General features: G+C 45.7%; 1 protein-coding gene across 4 annotated transcripts in view; it reads left to right on the forward strand.

Moving 5' to 3' along the window:
- TRMT1L (tRNA methyltransferase 1 like) overlaps positions 1 to 24154 on the forward strand; it is a 1318548-nt gene that overhangs the window by 867791 nt on the left and 426603 nt on the right. For all 4 annotated transcript variants that reach the window (XM_069641040.1, XM_069641039.1, XM_069641041.1 and 1 more), the window contains one exon: positions 19784 to 19996. In XM_069641040.1, coding sequence (XP_069497141.1) covers positions 19784 to 19996 — 213 coding nt within the window. The remainder of the gene's footprint in view (positions 1 to 19783; positions 19997 to 24154) is intronic.

Below are 24154 nucleotides of genomic sequence, written 5' to 3' on the forward strand. Positions count from 1 at the left end.
AACACTCTTCTGTTTTATTTCTGTGACTCTTCCTTTGCTGTCGGTTACCTCTGGTCTTGTGCCACGTTGCCTTTGGGTGGAAGTTGCGCTATATAAATTCCATTAACATATATGTTCCGTTAAGATTATAGATGAGTAGCAGTGTGGCAAAGACAGTACTGTAATTAAGCATCTTGGGGTACTCACAGGTGCAACAGGGAGAAGGGGCAAGGCAAAGAGGTTGGTCTTCACTCTTCAGCCCTTAACTGGGACGCCCCTGGCTGTACGCCCCTAGGAAGTTCGGAAGGGATGATGAATGCTCTTGTCATTGTATCGCCTAGTCCATCAGTGGCTGGTCTCTGTCATATTGTTCCTGGTGTTGCTGGGATGAGGTGATTTCTTCCTGATAGGTGTTCCCAGAGGAACCTATTGTGACCTTCGGCTGGAGATGTGGTTGATCCAAGATGACCGCTGGAAGTGAAGTTCCAGACAAAAAGTGAGGCCAAAAACTAGAAGGGATGACACATGCTCTTTTCACCTTATCGCCTAGTACATCAGTGGTAGGCCTCTGAAATAGTCCCTGTTTTTGCTGGGATGAGGCGATTTCTTCCTGTTTGGTGTTCCCGGAGGAGCCTCTTGTGGGCTTCGGCAGGAGATGCGGTTAATACGAGATGGCCACAGACCCTTACATCAGACCCAGTTTTGCCCCAGATATATGAAGTGAGAGTTCGGTGACGCCGGGGTCCCGAGACCCTGACAATCCCGATGTGCTGCAAATCCCATTCATGGTACTACTCTGTCTCCCAATGCCTCTCAAGACAGTTGCTGAGCACTGTTATTTTTTTATGCAGATCCACAACTCCCAGAATCTACCCGGGAGCATCAAAGAAGACCTGGACTTGAAGCAAAAGAGGGAGAGAAAAGAACTGTGGCAGCCAAGGTGATCCAGGAATCTTCACCACATCCCATGAGCGGCCAGCACCAAAGTCAAACAGCAAAATCACTACCCACGCAGAAGAGTTTCCAGCCACACAGCACGACAGAGGAACATCCAAGACTGTCAGAAAAACCATGCTGGAAAAGGAGGTGCTTTAAAGCACTCTAATATGGGTCCTGGGGTAAAGACGGGCAATGATTGGTGCAGGTTGACAGGTGAGCGCTGCAGCCAGTGGGAGTTGAAGGGGGAAGGGGGGTAGAGGCACTGAGCCACCAGCCCAACAATATAAAAACGTAGGCGGCAAGTGTTGAGTTTATCGGGTGAGGCCGCAGGAGAAGGTGAAGTTGGACCAAGAGACAAGGTGCATGGATGGACAGAGGAGTGGATCGTTGGAGATTTGGTGACAAGGTTTGGCAAAGATGAGGTAATTTTGAGGTAGTATGTTGCCCATTTTTTTTTTTTTTTTAAGTATAGTGTAGTGCAGAACGTGGGGAGGGGTGCTGTTAAGATAGATTTCCAAAATCACCCCTGGTGGGAGGATTTTGGGAGGCTGTCCTATTGGCAGTGATCGAAGTGAGCAGGAATGGTAGAGAGCAGCGTTACACTACTTTTATTTTTTTCTGTTTACCATTCCTCTACTTTTTACAACCATATTCACCATTGTATAAAGAGGATTTGTGCATTCATGTCCTTGTGCAAGTTTAACGTTGTAATCAGAGCCCTAGTCACTTAGTCTATTGCAATGCCCCGGCTGTAACACCTTCACATGTTGCACTATGCTTCCACCAACCCTGTCCCCTACCGAGACCACAGTACCACTACTTTTTTCGGTACACTTCTACCACTGCCTATTGGTGGTAAACAGGGAAGACACTGAGAGGTTAGCCAGAAACTCAGTCAAGTTCAGGTAGCTTATCAGTCAATGCTTAGTCTCAAGAAAAGTGTGAGTGCTGTAGGGTTACAATGAACCCACACAGAGCTTAATATTCAAGTTAGAAAGTAAGTATTTAAAAATAGTTATTTATTAGGCCCTTAGTTGACCATTAGGGGAATAGAGTTGCGTACAAATTAATTACCAGTGCAATACAGGTGAGTAGTCGGGTGCAAGAAATTAGGCAGAGCTCTTTAAAGAAATCCCACTGGTGAATTCCCTCAAGCTTATGAAGTCCAACCCTCCGATGATATGGGGCCTTGGCCAGTGTGCTTCAAAGGTTAAAGTTTCAGTGAAGTTTAGGTAGGCACTGAACTCAATCCAACACACTAGGATAGGCCTAAGGAAGGATCCTTAACCCAGATTCCACCACCAAAGTTTGGGTTCGAGCGGGTTAGGGCTAGAACTGTATGCCCAGGGCACCCTATGGGATAACGGGGGGGGGGGTGGAGAGAAAACAAGTATGTAGTCCTACGCCCCTGCATCAGGATGTTCCAGAATTCCACTTGTGTAGGTTCCAGACTTTGTTGTAGGCTCTTGTTCTGTTCTTGCTCCCACCACAAGGGTTGTCTAGGCAGAAGGATACTTGGTTTCTTGGGATTTTGGTTTGGTCTGTCGCAGTGCACAGGAATCTGTTCCGGACAGCTGCCAGTTGAAGACCTTAAGAAGGACAACTTCTGCAGGGGAGACCGCAACAGGACAACTCGGGGACGTGAAGAAGACAAGATCCAATGAAGGTCACTGCGATTAGGCTGCAACAGGCGATCTTGCAGCAGCATACACAGAAGCCGCCCCAGCAAATTGCAGAATCAGGTGACCGGAGCAAAGTTACAAGACTCTCCTCGGAACAGCAACCGCTTCAGCAAAGTAGCCCAGGAAAGATCTTGTCACTCCACCGTTTAGTCCAAGGACACTTCCGAATGCGTGAATCCTCATGCAGGAGTCGAGACTAGTTGTTCCCACTAGTCCATGGATTGAAGCACCAACAAGGGTCTTCTTGAGATCAGACCGCGGAGCAGGGCTACATCTGGCCAATCACTGGAGTTTATGCTGATCACCTGCAGAGGTTGACCTCTGGTTGTCATTGGGCTGCTCTTCTTCATAGAGAGCGTGGCACCAAAGGGTACTGATTAACAAAAAAGTTGCATGAGCCCTCCTTTTATCCAAGATTCAGGCTGGAAGCAAGCCCACCAGTGGTAAGGATCTGAAACTTTTCAAACAGCCAGGGGTTCTCAGTCACTGTCGATCACTGGCCACCACATCTGAACGGCGGCACTTTTAGGCACCAGAGGATGTGGATTAGGAGTAGAAAGATATCTCTATAAAATCACACCGCTGCCACCAGCTTGTTTTAGGCACATTGTCAAAACAACCAAAAAGCCATTGTACAAAGTTATAAGGATACAACGTATCCAAACTGCTCTTCACTGGAAGGTTAGTTGTGAAGTTGTAACAATACACACATTCATAAAGAGGGACAGTCTCTCAGTATTGACAGTCTTAGGGACTACTTAGTTTCCCCATAAGAATGAGCAAAACGGGAAAAGAAGGTAATGCAGAAGACTTACCTGACCTCCAATAACTCAGGACAGCGTTCACAAGAAGTAAAATTAATTGGGGTCTCATAGGACTCTATGGAGGGAAAGGTGAAAAAAGAAAATCTTTCCTAACAGGGCTATAGAATTTGAGAGACCGATAGCGGTAGTGTGAGAGGTAGGAGTAGGGGAGTGGGATAGTAGTAGAGTGAGTGAGAGTGAGTGATTGTTTGAGATAGTGAGGCAAGTAGAGGGGGCTGTAGGAGTGGAGTGCAAGGAGAGGGATGTAGGAGAGAAGTGGGGAAGGGATCAGATTGAGTAGTGGAAGGGTGAGCAGGGCATCATATCCCTGAGTTTGAGGAGGAGGAGGAGGAGGAGGAGAAGTGGTAATGCATAGAACATGTAGTAGTCATGTGGAGGAGTAGTAGTGCAAAGGAGAGGATAGTAGAAAGAAGAGCAGGAGTAGTATAGAGAAATTGGTAGTAGTAGGACAGACTGAAGAGTAACACCAAAGGGTAGCAGCGAGGATGAAGTGTGGCAGCATCAGTGAAAGGGGGAAGTGGTAGTGTTAGAGGGAGAGAAGTGGTGCAGCGAAGGTAGAGTAGTAGATTGGACATGGAGAGTGGTAGGAAGTAAGCTAGAGGGTGGAGGTAGGGGATAGGAAATGTGAATATCGGAGAGAAGGACGTGTGTAGGAGAGAAGGTGGGTGGAGTTGGACAGAGGAGGAAAGTAGGGTGAAAAGGAGTAAAGAGATGGAGGAATGGAAAGTTAAATGGCACACATACATCTCCCACTAGTACTAACCATTGGTAGTGTTGGGCCAGTTAGAAAGTCCCTGAGGGAGTTAGAGAGCCATCGTTGCAGGGTGGCCTCTTTAGTTGAAGGCAGTGGTAAACACTAGGAGTAACCTGTTGGTAACACTAAGCAGGTGTTATAGATGCCTGGGCTGGGGCGGGAATCCCTTAAGGCACTTCCCAAACCGCTTTTTCACCAGCTTCCTTTGAGCAAAGACCTCGCCTTTCTCTGCATTCCACAATTTCAGCCATATCCAGAAGAACAGTCTTTACCCTGTGCTCTAATTCTAATAACATCTCTGAAACCTTCAATGGGACTATGAGTTATTAAGGCTATATTTGACAGATAACCCAGAGTTGTGATTACTTGGTGCACCCTTTACAGGTCCTTGCCCAGCTTCACTGCTAGGTTTTTAGCCCAGTGAAAAATAGACAGAAGGTTGGGGGGGGGGAATACTGTGGTTAAGGGTCTATGGCAATCGTTCAGAACTCATGCAGGCCACCTACTAGTAAATCTTGAATTTTATCAGAGTTCAGCTTAAGCCAGTGCATACTCATTGTTTTGTTTTGTTTTATTCACTTATAATGCGCACCAAACCCAAAGGTAACCGAGCGCAACAGTACAGAATATGCGAGCCTTTAAGTTACAAGGTTACAGATTATCAACAAAACGGATTATAGATATAAGGGCAATAGTAGATCAAATAGCTACAGACAAATGGGGAACTGTACATAAAGGGCAACTGGCTGGGGAGTATGTACAAACAAGATGGGATCAGGAGTCTTGTATCAGCTAATATGACACTAGTTGTCCGATGACTTCAGCAGATTAATATAGTTAGATCTGAATTTGAGATAAGGCTGCTCTTCTCGTAAAAGATCTGGCAAAGAATTCCATAATTGTGCCGCTCGGATAAAGAAGCTGCAGCCCCCAGCCTTAACCATCCTAAATCTCGGCAAGATAAGGGTGTTGGCATTGGTTGTTCTTGACGGTCGGGTGGAACTTCTCTTTAAGAATTTAGCCCTAATATAACTGGGTGTTGCATTGTTCAAAGCTTTGTGAGTAAGGGATGCAACTTTTAAGTAGATTTTATTTTGGGTGGAAAGCCAATTATTTTGGTGCCTTATCTTGGATATCTGAGATCTTTTGGGCACGCCGAAAGCCGCTCTCAAGGCATTGTTTTGTAAGATTTGAATTCTATGGGTGATAGATTTGTTAGCACTGATGTATAAGTCATTACAGTAATGGAGCCTGGATAGAATAATTGCTCTGGCTAAAATAATGCAGTTGTCATCTGAGAGAAAGTGTTTACCTGATCTAATGAGCTTGCATGTGTAAACTGTAGTTGATGCCAGGGATTTCACCTGTTTGGAGAAGGAGAGGGTAGAGTCGAGGTGAAAGCCAAGTGTCTTCACCCCCTTGGCCACCTTGATGCTGTTGCCATCGATCTCAAAAGAGGTGTAGTCTTGGCGTAGTTTTTTAAGATTAGAGTGAGTACCCAGGATGATTAGCTCTGTTTTGTCATCATTCAGGCATAAACCGTGGGTTGCCATCCATGCCTGGATGATGAGATGCACCCTATTTACCAAGGCAAAATCCGGAAAGTGGGAGGAGAATCCGAGTATCATCCAGTGTAGGTGATACCAAGAAGGTCCAGATCATCAAAAAGGGGTTTAGTAAATATTTTGTATGGGGTACGGGAGACACAAGAACCCTGGGGTACGCCCCACATAATGGGGATCGGGTCTGCCGCTGCAGAGGGGGAGAACACCCTCATAGTCCTATCGCCAAGGAAAGACTCAATCCAGGTTATGGCCTCTTTGGAAAAGTGTGCAGCTTAATCTAGGTGGCTGCAAAGGACCTTGTGGTCAACAAGGTCGAATGCAGGCAAGAGGTCAAGCAGTAGAAGGGCTGTTTTACCTTTGTCTCGTAGCTCATCTATTTGTGCCTTCAAATCAATGAGGGCGGTCTCAGTACCATGTTGGAGTCGGAATCCGGATTGATGTACGCCAAGGAGCTTGTGGTGTTCAAGGAATTTTTGAATTTGGTCGTATGCAATCTTGTCCAAGATTTTTTGCAAGAATGGGACTGTCGTGAAAGGACTGTAGTTTGTAGGAATGAGTGGGTCTAGGGTGTGCTTTTTAGCAGAGTTCACACCCATGATTGTTTCAAGTTGATGGGCACAGTGCCCGATGCGAATGAAGCATTGATAAGTTTGGATACAAATGGGGAAAGATCTCTGGCCGCATCTTTTATAAGTTGGGTTGGGCAAAGGTCGCCCTGGCAATTGGATGGCTTGAGTGAGAGGATAACTTTCTCTTCCTCAAGGATGGAGGTTTTGGCGAACATGAATTGAGAAATTGAGTCATGTGCCTTTGAGGAGGGGTCTGTATTAAAATTGTTAGACTGGGGTGCGTGAATGAGTGTGGCTTTTTTCTTAGATATTTTCTTTTGAAGTGTTACTTTATTTGATAGTGTTTATTGTATGTCTGAGCACCATGTTTTATCTTTGGAGCATGTGTCCGGAATAGGGATAGGGGACTCTAATTCCTTGAGGATGGTAAACAATTCCCTCATGCTCGAGTTAGCGTTAGATATGCACTTATTGTATGAGTTACGCTTGGCCAGGTGGATTTTATTTTTGTAATGAGAAGAGATTTCCATTAGTTTATTTTTATGATCTTCTGAAGGGAATAGCATCCAGGAGGTTTCGCAGCTCCTCTTGAGATGTCGTAAATCCTTTAATTCGGGAGTGAACCATTTATTTAGGTGGGGTTTAGGTTTGCTCGTTCTGAGTTTTAGAGGGGCAATGTTATCGAGTGTAGTTAACATAATGTTATTGTACTCCTCGACAAGCGTTTCTATTTCTAGGTGATCAGCTAACTGGTTGAGAGTGGGTAGGATAGCGGGAATGACTTTGCCCATTGTGATACTTTTTTTATTCCTAGTGAGACAAGGCATGGCCATGGTATGACGTAGCGGGAGTGGTCTAGAGGTGGAGAGTTCAAAGGACAAGAGGAAATGGTCCGTCCAAGTTTGTGGGGAAATGGTAGTGATATAGGCGGTGCAGTTGTAATCTGCCACCCATTCAAGAATTCTACCTTTTAATATGGGTAGGTTCAGTGATTGTTTGAGTAATGCCAACTTCAGTGAGGGTATTGGCAATGTAGGTGGCATGTTTGTCTAGAGGGTCATTGTATCCCATATTTAAGTCACCTAGGACAAGTAATTGGGTAGAGATTTTAAGATTATTGGAGAGTAAGCTGTTAATATCCTCCTCAAATGTTCCAATAGGGCCAGGTGGTCTATAGAGCAGATAGATTGTCAGTGTCTGGGAGTTAAGTAATGGTAGTTTGATTGTGAGCACTTCACATGAATCAGTAACTGGGGTAGGTATGGTTCTCATACCTAGGGTGGATTTAGCGATGATGGCAATGCCGCTGCCTCGCATCTTATTTCTATCCTGTCTCAGTATGGTATAGCCATCCGGGATTGCTAATGAGAGTAGGGAACCTGCTGCTTCGTGCGGCCAAGACACTGTAATAGCAAGAAAGTCCAAATTGTCGGCCAGTATCAGGTCGCAGATATCCGTGACATTCGCAGTCAGGGATCTGGCATTTATTAATGCTCCTTTAAGAGGGGGGGGGGGCACTACAGTAGTTTGAGTGGGTTTTATTTTAATGGTAGTAGTTTGAGGCCTCAGGATATTGAGGTTGGTGATATTTACCTTCTGGCTATTGGATCTTATGTTGACTGTGGGTAAGGATCTGGTAAGAGGCTCGTATGATATATGACATGATATGGCATTTGTAACGCGCCTATACACAAGTGTTTCAAGGCGCGATGTATAGTCGCGTAAGTCTAGATCAAAGTCTAGAGTTTCTGTGGGGTGGGCTACATGGATTGCTTTGAGGCAAGCTTGGGCAGCTCGATTCAGGGTGATCCATAGTGGTCGGGGTAATTGGAAGTGTATTGGCTAAATCGGTTAGAGCTTGCTTATTAGTTATTAGGTGGCTAGTATAGGGTGTCTGGTGGGTGATTAGCAGTAGCTATATAGGGGTCAAGAGGCTATGGGCTATAATGCTCATGATGTAATAAGGCTTTGGATGTGACTTGTTCTAAAGTCCAGTACAGCTTATAAGTAGGTGCAGGTGGTGGTTAAACTAGGCGAGGCTAATAGGCTAGTGTAGTGGGGCGCACAGTGGTCACTGGAGGAAAGGCTAATTCCGCTTATTGTGGATGGGGTCCACACTGGTCACTAATACGGAAATGCCAGTGGGAGGGTGGGCTAGTACCACTTGGTCTAGATGGGGCACCCTAAACGTAGCTGCAGTGAGGTGAAGCAGAGTGCGCAAAATAGGCTGGTTCACTTTCTATCGATGGGCACACTAATCACAGATGCAGTGAAACAAAGTACACAAAATAGGCTAGTTCACTTTCTATCCATGGGCACACTAGTTACAGATACAATGAGGCAAATTTGCAGAATAGGCTAGTTTTACTTTGTTTAGACAGGCTCATAATGCTCATTGCTGTAGTTAGAACACATAGCAAAATAGGCTATTTCCAATTTTATATGGATGAGGTAAACAAAACTGTGATGTTAGATACAGTAGTAGAGTGTGTACTATGGCCACTAGAAGCTGGGCTGGTGAGTTATGTACGAACATCTGGGGACAAAATACACAACTTGTGGCCACGTGCTGTGATGCTATGGCGGGGGTGGAGAATACTCAATGGTGTTGCAAGAGAGTTATTGCCATGTACTTAGAAGAGCATGGTAGGCGTACAATGAGCAACAGTTAGGTAGAGGTCTGTTATTAGGCACGATAATACTAATGAAGTACGGTAGGTTAGCGAAGTGCCATATAGGGTAGTGTCAGATAATGTTCATAATAATCACATAGAATGTTCAGAGAGCGTCAGATAACAGTAACGATAACCCGAGGTGCAGGTAGTACTGGTACTCACATCTGATAGCGGTCCATTGTCCAAAAGTCGGTTCGGATCTTTGCAGTCTGACCGTGTGTCGGGTGAGTTAAGGCCTGGCCTGATAAGGGTCCTCCTGGTGCGAAAAGGGGCAAACAGGGCCTTAGATGGCCTTCGGTGGGCCGGCTCTTCCACCTGCCGGTGGATGTGTAGGGAATTTCAAACGAAGGGTTGCTTAGCAACCAATGGGAAGCCAGCCTCGTTTTCGTGCGGCATCGCCCCCGACATTTTGTTTCTTAGATGAATGTCGGCGCTGATGCAGGTGCAGGGCCCGTGCTGCCAGAAGGTGAAATTTGGCAAATACAGGGCAAACACTCATACAGTGAGTACAAGGGCCTTGGGATCAAATGGAGAGGGGCATCTGGCATATGGTATGTGTTTGGCGTTCATGTGCCAGCAGTAGCAACAAAATATAACTTCAAGGCAATCGTGGATCCCCCCAGCACCATTCACCCATAGGAGGGTCATCGGCATATAAAAATATTCTAAGCCCAGACAATTGATATATTCAGTCAATGAGTGGGGGACAAAGATGAACCCAGAGAGATCCCACACTCTAACTGTGGGGATGTAAAGTGAAGGGAGGAATTGTGACAGTTTGAGGAGACCAAAGGTGGAGGAGGGATGGTAACCAGGACAGAGCCATGTAATTTATTCCCACTGAGTCTTCTTTAGAAGCGGCCAGTGGTTGACTTAATTAAACGTGGCAGGCAGGTTCAGAAGGACCAATTCCGCAAACCTACCACCATCAGCTACTAGCCTTAGATCATCCAGAATGGGGAGAAAGTCTTATTTTTGGGCCTCTACTAGTATGCAAACTGGCCTGTTGATTTACCAGAAACTCTTTGGCATCAACAAAATTACAATTTGAAGGGATTGTGTCCTCCAACGTATTCCTTATCTTTGATAATTCGTCTCCAGCTTGCTGGCCTCGGAAACCTTTTTCTCAGTAGAGGGCGCTGTGTATCGGCGTCTGTCGAGTTGGTGTCCCTCGACAGCCACCGTATCGGCGCCGACGTCACCATGCCCATAAATAGCCACGTGCAGCGTCCGTTGCTCAGTTCCGTTTTTCTGTGCTTCGTGGTGCCTCGGAATATCGTTGCTCAGTTCTTCAGTCAAATATATACTTCATTATTCCTCGAGAATACCGACTCGTACTCGATGGCTTCCTCATCCGAACCGACGACTCCATGGTCCGGCTTCAAAAAATGTCGAGACTGTGGAAAGAAAATCCTCACAGGATCGGTTTGTGGTGCCTGGGAGTAGAACACCATTGTTTGGAGTGCGAGGACTGCATGTCCATGACGGCGAAAGCCTTGAAGGAGCGTAAGGGGAAGCTCGAGAGAGGTAAGGCAGTTAAAACTTCTTCGAAAGTTTCCTCGGCGGAGTCGAGACATTCGTCTCCTCCCCATCACAAAAGACATTCTCGTTCTAGGTCTCGAAGCAGTTCCCATCACTTCTGCGAGATCTAAGCATTCAAAAAATATACGTCGAAGATCCCCTTCATTGTCTTCTTCTTCCGTTTCCCCGAAAAGGGTCTCCTCCCCCACAAAACATAGCTCTCAGGCTGAGTGGGAGGAATTCAGGAAAAAGATGCTTAGCGTCTTCGAGAAAGCGGCCTCGACCCCCTCGAAGACTGCTGAGGGTGATACCCTGGTTGAAAGACCCAAAAAATCAAAATGCTGCGAGTCGCAGCACCCGGCGAAAGAAGCTACTCGAGAGCGCCACAAACCCTCGAGCAAAGGCAAGGTCGCGTCTTCGACGCCATTGTCGAAGGGTTCTTCGACGCATAGGTCAGTCGATTCGACGCCGTCTTCGACGTCAACGCTGAGAAAGGACAAACACACGGCCACCTCACAGCCAGTGGCCAGAGCCTCGATCACGAGAATGTCGTTGACAACCTCGAGTAGAATTCCGATATTCTCGAGTTCCTCGAGGCCTCTACCAACTTTCTCAACACCTTTTTCGATGGCTTCGAAGCGTTTAACGTCTGCGTCGACGACATAGACGTTTTCTCAGCCAATTATGACGAATTTGTCCCCTTCTGCTCTGGAAATGGGATTTATACCATTTCCAAGATCTGATCATTCCAGAGCCTTATCATCTATTTATGAAGAAGGGGAGAATTCGGATCAGGAAAGACCTTTTGAGGTGCAGGGATCTGCAACTCCTGTACCAGAGGAATTTACCTCTGAGGAAGGTAGGTTAAAAGACCTCCAAGAATCCTTACATGAAGCAAGTGGGTTGGACACTTCCCCAGAAGTGGAATTTGCCAAACCAGACCCAGGGGAACATGCTGAAACCCCTTATAGAACCTTGATGGCAAGGATAATAGAGTTTATGGGGTGGTCTACACCCTCACCTGCTTTTCAGCAAGACGACCTCACAGACATTTTGGTTAGAGGTCCACAGGAGGATCCTGTAGTGCCATTTCATGCGGCATTACAAAGGAAAATATTGGCAAACTTGGAAACCCCTGAGGTTATCCCGGCGGTTAACAAAAAATTATCAGCCAAATATAGGGTGTCTACTGCTGGCCCTGAATATTTATCCAGACACCCAACTGAGAGTCTGGTTGTTCAGGCAGCAACTTCGTCAGGTAGTAAATCGGCTTACCCTACTGTTACACAGGACAGGGATGACAAGAGATATGACTCTATGGCCAAAAAAGTATTTTCTGCATGTAGCATGGTGTTGAAATCCATCAATGCTACTTGTACGCTCGCAAGGTTCAGCCACACACTTTGGGAGTGTGCTTCATCAGCGGCTGACTGCCTCCCGGAGGGAGAAGAAAGGGAAGCGTTTCTAAACATCATTAAGGATAGTAAAGACGCAATGTGCGAATCCCTTCAAACTGGCATCGATTCTGCTGACAGCATCAGCAGGGCCATGGCGGCAATTACAACAACCCGGAGATTTGCTTGGTTGCGAAAGTCTGGTTTTGCTCCAGATGTGCAAAGCAGACTCTTGAATATGCCCTTTGACGGCTCTTCTTTGTTTGGTAAGAAGGCAGATGACAGTTTAGAAAAGCTACAAACATCAAAGGCAGCAGCAAAATCCCTGGGAGCTGCAATCCATCAGACACCATATCGCCCCTCAGGAACCTCTTGGAGAGGTAAGTTCTTTCGCTTCTATTCCGCAGTCGGAAGTGGCAGAGGACAGCTGGTTCAAAGGGGTCAGAAAAGATTCACCCGAGGTGGACGGGTTAAAAATACAAAAGCCGCAGAAGCAGGTGCCTCTTTACCCTCGGCATCTGCATCAGCCGCCTCCAAACCGCTCTGAGGACTCTCCTCACAAGACACCAGTAGGGGGCAGGTTAACTCAACATCTGACGGAATGGCAGGCTATTACGTCAGATGCTTGGGCATTGGAGACAGTTGCCCAAGGTTACTGCCTGCCTTTTCTACGCATCCCTCAGAGTCATCCACCAGGGAACAGCTCTCTGAAAGTTCCAGATCCGCTCCTCTTGCAGGAAATTGTAGATCTGCTAGAGAAAGGTGCCATAGAACCGGTACCTGTAGCGGAGAGGAACAAGGGCTGGTACTCCCCCTACTTTCTCATACAGAAGAAAGACAGATGACTGAGACCTATCTTGGACTTACTAGAATTGAACAAGTTCCTCAGGAAGGACAAGTTCAAGATGGTAACTCTCTCACAGATCCTTCAGGCCCTCCAGCTCCAGGACTGGCTGGTATCTCTGGACCTCCAGGATGCTTATTTCCATGTGCCAATCCATCTCAAACACAGGAAATACCTGAGGTTCGCAATTGGTGGCTCTCATTATCAATTTCGAGTTCTGCCATTTGGGCTGACCTCCGCCCCGAGGGTCTTCACCAAGCTAATGTCAGTAGTGGCTGCAAGTCTAAGGAGGGAAGGGATTCACGTCTACGCCTACCTGGACGATTGGCTAATCAGAGCTGTATCTCCGGAACAAGCTCCGATCCAACTAGATTATATCTGCCACTTCCTTCACAAACTGGGCTTCTCCCTCCATTTAAAGAAGTCACAGATGATACCATCACAGAGACTCCAGTTCATTGGAGCGGTCCTGGACACTTCCCTGGGAAAAGCCTCGCCACCAGAGTTGAGGGCTCAAGATATTCTGCAGATGGTCACCAAGTTTCAAAATGCCCAATGTCTCCCAGCCTTTGACTTTTTGAGGTTGCTAGGCCTCATGGCATCCTGCATCTTCCTTGTGCCAGAGGCTCGCCTGAGAATGAGATCTCTTCAGTGGGCACTGAGAACTCATTGGTCGCAATTCTCAGGGAGAATGACAGACCTCCTTCAGATTCCGGACAAGGTGGCTCGAGACCTTCAGTGGTGGGCCTGCCAGGAAAACATCTTGAAGGGAGAACTGTTTTGGCAACCATGGCCGCAGATAACAGTAGTCACAGATGCCTCACTCACGGGGTGGGGAGCCCATACCAACGACTTGACCATCAGCGGTTGTTGGTCTCCATTGGAGTCCAGACTACATATCAACCTGTTAGAGCTGAGAGCAATCAGACTAGCGCTGAAGGCTTTTCTGCCATCTGTACAGGGGAAAAATGTCCTGATAATGACGGACAACACAGTGGCCATGCACTACCTCAACAAAAGAGGAGGCGTAGGATCACTGCCACTGTGCAGAGAGGCAATGCAGCTCTGGTTTTGGGCAATTCAAGAAGGAATCTCTCTATCGGCAGTTCACCTAGCCGGAGAGAGGAACTTGACGGCGGACGCTCTGAGCAGGCAGGGCACAGTCTCCCACGAGTGGGAACTAGCTCAGGAAGTCCTTCAGGAGATCTTCGCCCTTTGGGGAACCCCTCAAGTGGATCTGTTCGCCACCAGTACCAACAGGAAGTGCGATCTCTTTTGTTCAAGGGAATTTCCCCCGATAGGAGCTCTAAGGGACGCGTTCGTAGTGGACTGGGAGTTTCCACTCCTGTACGCATTCCCACCAGTCCCTGTCATTCCTCAAATGATCAGGAGGTTGAGAAGATTCCAGAAGACCATGATCCTAATTGCCCCAGACTGGACCAGGAGAACGTGGTACCCGGACCTTCTGGACATGTCCATCTGCCCTCCAATTCGCCTTCGACTCAAGGAGAATCTTCTCTCGCAGAAGGGAGGTCAGGTTCTCCATCCAGACATCAGAACCCTCAACCTTCACGCTTGGCTTCTGAAAGGTTGAGATACAAGGATTGGGACCTCCCTGATGACGTCATGGAGGTGTTGCTTTCGACCAGAAGGCCAGCAACAAAGTCTTTATACCGCAGCCGTTGGAACACATTTTGCAGCTGGTGTAGAGAAGAGAATATCGACCCCTTTTCATGTGGTACACCAACGGTGTTTTCCTTTCTACTCTATTCGGCAAATTCAGGCCTTCAAGTTGGCACTATCAAGGGCTATCTCGCAGCGCTATCGATCTTCAAGCGCACTGCAGAGGAGCCATCGTATTTCAAATTACCCTTAGTAATACAATTTCTAAAGGGATAAACTAATGTCTATCCTCCAAGACCATTCGAAGTTCCCTTATGGGACTTAAATTTAGTCTTAAATTTCCTGATGGGTATGCCTTTCGAACCACTCCACTCTTGTTCGCTAAGATTTCTCACCCTTAAAACTGTCTTAGTGGCACTAACATCTGCTAGAAGGGTGAGAGAATTACAAGCTCTATCTTGTAAATCCCCTCATACAATTTTTCATAAAGACAAAGTTGTCCTACAGGTGAAGCCTAATTTCCTCCCAAAGGTGGTTTCTGAATTCCACATCACTCAGAAAATTACCTTGCCTTCATTTTATCCCCCTCCCCATCCGGAGAAAGAGGAAGAGAGGCTGCATAGGCTGGACCCCAAGGCGGGCTTTAAGCTTTTACATCAGCAGACTTGCTAGGATTAGGCAAGCAGACCAACTGTTCGTAGGTTTCTCAGGACACAAATTGGGACTACCGATAACAAAACAGACCATTTCCAGATGGATTATTTTGGCCATTCTGGAATGTTATAAACTAGCAGGGAAAGAGCCTCCTCTTAATGTTAGGGCTCATTCAACCAGGGGTATCGCAGCCTCTTCGGCCCTCCAAAGAGGGGTTCCGGTTCGAGACATATGTGCGGCTGCCACATGGTCGTCCGCACATACCTTCACAAGATTTTACAACCTGGATTCCTCCTCTAGTCAAGAGACTAGGTTTGGCAAAGCCGTATTACATTCTGTTCATTCCTAAAGGGAAACATGGTGTTTTTACTCCCACCTCCAATTACACACCACTGCTATGGGAGTCTGTCAAAGATAAGGAATACGTCGGAGGACACAATCCCTTCGAAGAACAAGTTACTTCTTACCTTGTAACGTTCTTACGATGGGATGTTCCTCCGACGTATTTCTCATCGCCCCTCCCATCCATCCCCGCAGTAATACTTCCCTTGTGGTTGCAGCTTGCGCTCCTTCAAGGTCAATAACCAATTCATGCAGGACTTATCTTATGCTACAAAACGGAACTGAGCAACGGACGCTGCGCGTGGCTATTTATGGGCATGGTGACGTCCGTGCCGATACGGTGGCTGTCGAGGGACACCAACTCGACGGACGCCGATGCGCAGCGCCCTCTACTGAGAAAACATTTCCGAGGCCAGCAAGCTGGAGACGAATTATCAAAGATAAGAAATACGTCGGAGGAACATCCCATCGAAAGAACGTTACCAGGTAAGAAGTAACTTGTTCATCTGGTGGGTCAGAGCTTTCTCATGGAGTTCAGCTAGGTAGGGCAACAGAGAATTAGATCTAAGATATAAAGGATCCTTATGACCCAAAGAGGCTGTTTTTCAAAAATGTAATAAAGGCTTTGTTCTCTAATCAAGACTGCTCGCTTCCCTTCTTAAAGGGAAAGGGGGCAAGTAGACCACAGCGTAGGGAGGAGATCACCACATCCTAAATGACGACATTCTGGCTCCTGCCATACTCCCTTATAATCTTGACAGGGAGGAGATGCCAAAGGGGGACCCAATCTCTGAAGTGCCTTCAGTAAAGTGTTCTCTCTAGGTCGACATACTGATTGTACGATCACTTGCTGTGTCCTGCCCGCTTTTATTGGGCTGTGCACCATCTGATTTAACTAATGATATTTGGGATTGTTTAGGCAATTCCCCATCTCCTGCGGTTCACAAGATTGATCTAAACCCTCCTTGCTCTCATGTGCCTAGCATTCCTAGGGTTGCCCCTTCCCTTCCTCCGGGTTACTCCTAATTCATTGATTGGCTTTCTGAATAATAAACAAAGGCTTTAAGCCTCAGTATGGCATCTTGAGATCTGGCTGGTAGAGGTACATGGCTCCACGCTTTTCTTGCACCTTTGTGAACATTTGAGTTTGTGCCAGTGAGTGTTGCCAAATCTACTGTGTGTGTCTGGCTTGGGCTTTCCCTCTTGACGTAATGTTTTTGAACCGCTGCCACATTGTGGAATCAAACAGTGCTGCTGGCTCCCTGTTACTCTGCTCATTTCGCTACAGAGTTAACCAGCGAGTAGATTCTCCATAACTTCTGGCTCTGACTGTGGCTGAGAAAACTGGTTGGAAAAGGGGTTAAAACAGAAGGTGTCCCTATCTTATCCCCATACTCCTAACAAATGGGTATCGGGCAAGTATATTTGGCAAAGAAGGTTGCACATAAGGAGAGGAGACCCTGGGTGATCCACCTTAGATGACCTCTGGTTTGATCTTCCCAAAGCGTGTTGTTGTACCCGGCCCTACAGAGTCCCCCTGTCCTTCCCAGATGGCCCTCCAGATGCGACTTTGCCACTGCCAACAAATTAACTCTGCAGCCTAATGGTTTTGTGGCAAAGACCACTGTCTTCAGGGCCTTACTTCAATTGTGTATGGGTTATGAGCGAGTAAGTGTTTTTGAGGGCATACGATAACCTCAGTATAAGATGACCTCTGTATAGTGCCTTCTTTAGGTACTTTTACAGATTGAGTCAAAACTACTTCAACGGGTTGATGCAAGTGGGTCTAGTTTGGGGGCTGCTCAAGCCCAGGTGTAAGCAAATGGTGAAATTATAATTGCATTTACTTCCAGAGCACTCAAGGGTGGGGGGAGCAATTATTCAGTAGTGGAATGGGAAGCAGTGGCATGTACTGTGCAGTCATTTAAAGAATTTCTTCGGGGGTAATCGATCCATAGTGAACTCTGACCACATATTCCTCGTCCAGATGTTTTCCAGCAAGTGGGTGCCGAAAGAAAAGTCCTTGAATGTTGAAATGGGTTTTAGAGGTTGCAGACCTATGACTTTGAAAGTCGTGTACGTTCCTGATGTTCAGCATGCTGCTGCTGAGTGACCCTCTGGCCTTGCGGTAGGTAGCGGCATGGTAGAATCCATGTTCCAAAATGTGGAAGTGGCAAACGTGCGGCTCAGTTATTTCATAGAAGGTCTTTGAGCGGGCAAAAGTGGATGATGGCAGGCACTGTTTATCAGAGAGTGGATTCGAGCACTGCACGTGAGAGCCGAAGGGAAACAGTTGTTCGGCTGGCCCATTGAGGACATTTGGGCAGTAAAACCACTAAGATGCAGAGGCATCACAGACCTTTTGGTGGCTTTGTGTAGACTGTGCTGGGCATACAATGGTTATGTTTTGAAAGGGGAGGAAGTGGAGAGGATTTTTTGTCTCCTGGTAAGGTCCCAACTGAACTGTGGGTCAAGGTAAAAGTGGATGATATGGGCCGCTTTACTATTGGGGTGGAAAGCCAATTTCATTATTGTGGACTACCACTCCAAATGGATTGACCAGAGGACTGGCTGAGAAGCCCACCACACGTGAAATGATTAGGTTCTTCGAGGATGTGTTTATAAGGAAGGGATTCACTGTTAAATAGTTATGGTTAATGAGTATAGTTTGCAGAACACATTTCACGGCTTCATGGTAGAGTGCTGCCATTTCCCACATTAGGACTGAGCTTTATGAAGCCCCCAGACCAAAATATACTAGGATGGACAAACAAAGATCAAACCTAGTATTCAAGTTGTGCTGGTAGTGGTTTCTTGCAGAGACATTCTTAAGCACATGGTCTGGGTTTACTGCACCAACCTACTCTGTATGTGCTGAAGTGTTACCATTTGTGTCGATGTAGTGTACAGAGCCTGCAACCATGCCCCAGCTGCCTGGTGAAGGCTTGTAATGTTATTGAGACCTCTCATTATGGATGCCAGCGGTATGGGGCAGTAGCTACATTTGACTCCTCAGACTGGTCCCTTACAAACATGCATATGGGACATTAACTTTGAGTGTTTGGGAATGGTAATAAAGAATTGGGATACATCGAGTTCACATTTAAACATAATGGATCGTACAAAATAGCCAAAATGTTAGTGTGCACCTCCATGTGGAAGTTAGATTTGTAGTGGGCTGTGTACTCGATCTTCGTCCTCCAGTGGTAGCTCCTGCTTACTCCATGATGCCAGACACCCAGGAGCTGTTTTTAAATCATGCTCATTGAACCTTAATTTCGAACCCTGGGGTTGATCGGATCTACAAGGTTAACAAACATGAATGGAAAGTGGGTGATCGGGTTCTGATCCGCAATCCTCGAGTGAGGCTCAAGTGTGGAGTGTTAAATGTCATGCATCCTCAGAGGGCATATGTTATGAAAATAAATATAGTGGAAGGGAGAGACGTGGTCCATAATCACATGACCCAATAAGTCCAAAACATGTATTGGTTTGCTGGTAGTTTTATGCAGTAAAGACGCGACCCATCAGTTTGGCTGGGACATAGTCTGGTTTGCACATGGTTCTTCCCCTCTGTAATGGGATGGCAGGCTGAAAAAAACATGGTTTAGCTTTTCCTAGAGAATTGCCAGTGGTTGTGATTGTCAAAAACCTTCTATCCATCAATCTTCAGATTTGTCATGGTCCATGAATTAACTGGTGAGAAGTGATGTTTGGGGCTAATTCTGTAAATGATCGTAAAATGTCAGAGCAAAGTGTTTTAATCTAGATCTGTTGGCAGATGCCCATCGTGGAAGAAGATTTTTAAATGTGTATATACTAGCAAACTTCTTTGTATAGATTGTGGCTTGTATAGAAAGGGAGAAGTGTTGTGATGTTGCTTGGACCATAGAACGAAGGGGTCAGGAGTTTTCCAGCTTTACAGTTGGGGTTGGTTGTACCATGTGATGGATATTATGCAGATGGTGCTTAAAATGTTCGTGCCTTTGGAGAGTCAAGTCTTCCTATGCAGAGGGCTTCAGGGGTGAGGAGATGAAGGGAGTAATTATGACCTGGACTTGAGTAAACACTGAGCACTTCTGCAGACGGAGCCAAGTCAGGAAAGACCCAGCCAGGGGTGGTCGCAGAGTAGAGCAGCATGCAGAATTTAAAATGCTTGTGGATGTATTGCTTTTATGGTGTCTCCTTTATTGTGTACAGTCTTGCCCTTATTTGCAGCTAGTCTCGGGGTTTAGAAGCACAATGCTTGACCCTGTCCCAATGGAGGATGAAGCTTACATTTTGGGAAAGCATGGTCTATTATTCGTGGCTCACAAACTAGCAGAGGTGAAATATACCTAGGACAAAATAGGATATATTTAAAAGTGCCATCCAACTTGCAATTGTATCCTTTGAGATCTGTATTCCTTTAATTTTAGACACCTGGATCCATTTGGGACAACTGTGAACTTCCTTGATGCAGCCTTCAGGAATGTCCGAAATCTTGGGATAGTATCGCTAACCTCTACTGATGTCAGTTCCTTATATGGTAAAGCTCTACATGTAGCCAAGCGCCACTATGGTGTCAATATCGTCAGGACAGAATACTTCAGAGAGCTTGCAGTAAGGGTTGTGGTCTCTGCTGTGGCAAGGTAATGTATCAATCATTCTTGAAGTTTAGTTCTCTGTGTTTGTTTTATAAGCAGTGTTTTCTTCAACACTATAAAGAAATTAATGAATTAATTGGTACTTCTTGATGAAACAATAATCTGGATTTGGGAGCTTGTTTCTGATCTTCATTTTTTAAAAACCTTTATGAATAGTTTTTACTGTATCAAAAAACATTGTATCACAGTTGATCCAGTAACATAGCCATTTCCATAGTATCTTGGCACTACAGGCACTTCTCATATCACCAGAATCAATGATACAGAACACTTTTATACATTGAGTTGCTATGTTTTTTTAATCATTCAGTTTGAGTCGAAAATGTCAAAATGCTGAATGACCATTCCTGACGGTTATGCCTGGCTAGGCTCACAGTATGCGGATGATGTGTGTTCGGCAAGAATTGATGTAGTAACCCTGTGGTATTAGGTAACCCACCTATTGGTATAGGTCTGTACTACACAAGTTGGTAGTATGACTGAGCAGCCACACTTGTCGCAAGAGCGGTAAATGTGAGCTGTAGAGCTGTAGCATTGAAATTCACCAATACAGGTATCACAATAACACTTGGAATCAAGGTTTTTTAGTAAAATAATTATTTAATCATTTAACAGTCAGTTTTAAATAAGCATTTTTTAAAAATGGCAATGTATGCAACAATCAAATACACTTCAGACTACTTTCTCAGAATGGACACAAAGCAAGTAGATATTCTTTAGAGATGCTTCATACACACTTCCTACACCCCGATGTGACTTCACTAACTAGGACAGTAATGACATTTATATATCACTTGTACACTTTGCAAGTTCTGAGGTTTGTAGAAAGGAAAAAGTGTAAACGGGTTCTCAGAGCATGCAAGCACTTTAAGTCTTCCAATGAAGTCTAGATAAAAACCTTTCCCAGCAATATTAGTTAAAAATGCATCACCTATGAGGGACAGTAAGAATCAAAGCCAATGGAATAGAAGTCTGCAGGGAGCCAGGACAGCCAAAGTCAATTGGAGCAGAGTCTATGGAGCAGAGGAACTTCTTGGATAGTAAACGTCTTGCACAAAGTTAGAGAGTTTGTTGTAGGAAAATCACTGTAGGGTCACATGCTGTTACACTTGTGAAGATTAGAGCTGAACTGAACTACAAAAAGCAGCTACTGCAGTCTCAACTTAAAGAGCAAGCTACAGACCATGAGGTAAGTACCCCAAAGTCAGAACAGTACCTTTGGTTAGAAGAAGGTCTAGCTGGCTTTTGTCTGGTTGCAGCGGTGCAGATCCTGTGTTCCTGGGCCTCAGTCGTGGGGACAAGAGGGAAGACGTCTGGGGACTCCTGCAACAGCAATTCCATGGTCGTCAGCAGCTACGGGCTCTTTTCAGATCAGCAACACTTTGTGGTTTCAGCGCTCAGTAAATAGAACCATCGCCGATCTTGGACACTGGTTGGGCTTCCTTCACTCCTTGAGTCCTGCACTCTGGTGAGGTGACTCGAGCTTGAGGCGTCCTGCTTCTGGAGGGCCCTCTGGAGCTTCCTGGAGCGTTGGTCCGGCTTACAGACATTGCACTCATCTACAGACTTCTCGACCCCTGGCACTTGGTTCCTTCAGCAGCAAAAAAGTACAGCAAGTTGGGGAAGGTCTTCAAGCAAAGTTCGTCTCGGGGTTAGTTGGTCCCACTAACCCAAGGGAAGAAATCTTCCTGTCTGGAGATTCTCTTGTCGAGTAGAAAAAGGAGTTTCAGCCCAGCAGCAGGGCTTCACTGGGCAGTTCAACGGGGTACAGGAGGATGCAGCAAGCTTTGTTCACGGTTGCTTCGTCGGGTTGTTCTTCCCAGTGGTCAACTCGGTCTACAGTCCAAGAAGCCTCGCCTTTTAAGCAGGTCTCTCCCATTCATGCACAGGACTGGGTGCATTCAGGTTTCCCTGGAGACCAAGGACAAGGGTGTTTTCGGGCACCTCCCTCACTTCCTGCCCTGCCAGACACACTGGAGCCAGAGGCGGGTGTCAGTACTGAAGCCCACCAAAGGGAAAATGAACAAAGGTGTCAAACCCGGTTTGACGCACAGAGTAAAACCCAAGAAAGACCTCTCAAACAAGAAATGGCGAAAAAAGACGACCGGGGCCATTTTGACACAATGGTCACCCATGGGTGCTAGCTATACTGCAGCTGAGGATTCAGCCTGCGGTAAAAAAGCACAATGGTAGGACAATTAAACCACTGCCACCAGCCATTTAAAGTAGTGAGGGTAACATAAAAAATGTTACATGAGTAAGTAGGAAAAGGGGCCACAAGTAACCCCCCAGCACTCCACATAAGATGGTGTGTGCTGGACCTACAAAGAGAAAAGGTAAGTAAAGTCAATTTCACTTTACTATTCTTGGGAACTGTAGTTCACCCAAGAAAGGGTATTTAAACCTTAAGAGAAATCTAAAGGATTTCCCTGTGACACTTCACTGAAGGTGCTGTGTGGCACCATACAAAAGGTAGATGCCTATGGAATTTGTCAGACTCCAAAAACAAAAGAGAAACATAATCCAAATCAGATCAAAATACATGAGAGAGGGAAAAAAGGGCTCACTCACTTCAGGGTTACACATTTTAAAGTCCTAAAGTCCAGCAAAAGAGCTGGGGTCTCTAAGGTTGAAGGGAATTAGCACAGAAATGAGAATTCTCCATAACAATGTGCATTTGAAGTGGTACTTGGTATCCGCTGCTGCTGAATAGCATATAGTTTAGAATGATGCCGGTCTGCCTGGAGTGTACTAGCCTCAGTGCAGTACACATTTAAATGTTGTCCTTTTGATGCTAGGGCTGACTTTGTCCTGTTATTTAGCCACATAGGTCGCTCCACTGCTCTTTTAACTACAGTGTGAGCGGGGAGTGCACACTGCCAAGTTCCCATGACGATTTCAGGGCCACAAGCCACTGGTTCATTGTCCAACACAGGTGTGCGCCCAACCACAAATAGTGTCAGTTGGAGGCCACTGCTGTTCCACAGTCCTTTGCTGTGATGCAAAACGCATACATCTGCTCTCTGTAATTTCTTTGTAAACCATCTTTTTTTATTTAGTTTTACATTTTTTATTTTAGGCAACCATCTCATAATTAGACTCCTTTAGTAGGACACTTCTTCCAGTGTTTGGTCCTTTTTGTTTTTGTTCAAAAACAAAAAGTAATCTGGCAAAGATGGCATTTCCCATGAACAACTAGCGAGTAATGTCCAGTAAATAAATTAATGCAATTATGTGAAGTGTTGGTTGAATGCCTCGCTCTTATCATTCTGCAGTCAGCTATTGATAAACCCTTCAGAATGTTCAACGGAAGGTGCAAGTATTTGGGTCAGTTCGCTGTGACTTTAGGTGACCAATACCAACAGTTTTTTGGGGGAATTATGGCGGCCATTACAAGGCATATATTAGTTTTCAGAAATTGATTAACGGACTTTGCCAATTTAATTGTTCTTGATTAGCAATGTTGTACTAATAATTTTTGTGTCGCCAGAAGTAATTGCACCCAAGACATAAAATGAGCAACATGACAGGAGTTTTGTGTACCGCTAAAGTAAGAAAATTAGTGAGATGAGTCGGGCCTTGCAAATTCTTAAAAATTCTGCTAGACCTGCAGGTCGAATAACATACTCGACCTAAGGGACATGCAGTTGACCAATGACAATGGATGACAACACATGTAAATGTGCTTTCTGTAAAATGGTGCATGTCACCACAAACCCACTTTGTTTGGCATACTTCTGTCATCCAGGGACCGGCCATGCAGAGTGAAAAAGGTTTATTTGATATTTACTGCAAACAAAGTCAATGTTAAATAAAGGTTTCAAACATTCCTTGCAAATGGTACTCACCCATCATAAAATCTATGCATGTGAACGAAAAGACTTTGTGAGCCCTGAACCAGTGTCGGTAAAATGTAAAAGTTAAGCTGCATGAATAGACACAAATAGATGTGATAAACGGGGTCTGAAAACAGTTTTGCCACCTTTCCTACAGGTGCAAATATATAATGTAATCATAGAGCAAAGTGAGCTTGGGAGGCTAACCACAATGTATGGAAGTGCAATAGATCTGTCGAAGTATAGACTGCATGAAACTATTGATCACTAGTTTGCATAAACATCTAGTTAGCTTTGTGTATTAATT

Source organism: Ambystoma mexicanum, chromosome 1q (genome assembly GCF_040938575.1).
Source record: "Ambystoma mexicanum isolate Mex_15411 chromosome 1q, UKY_AmexF1_1, whole genome shotgun sequence".
Lineage (NCBI taxonomy): Eukaryota > Metazoa > Chordata > Amphibia > Caudata > Ambystomatidae > Ambystoma > Ambystoma mexicanum.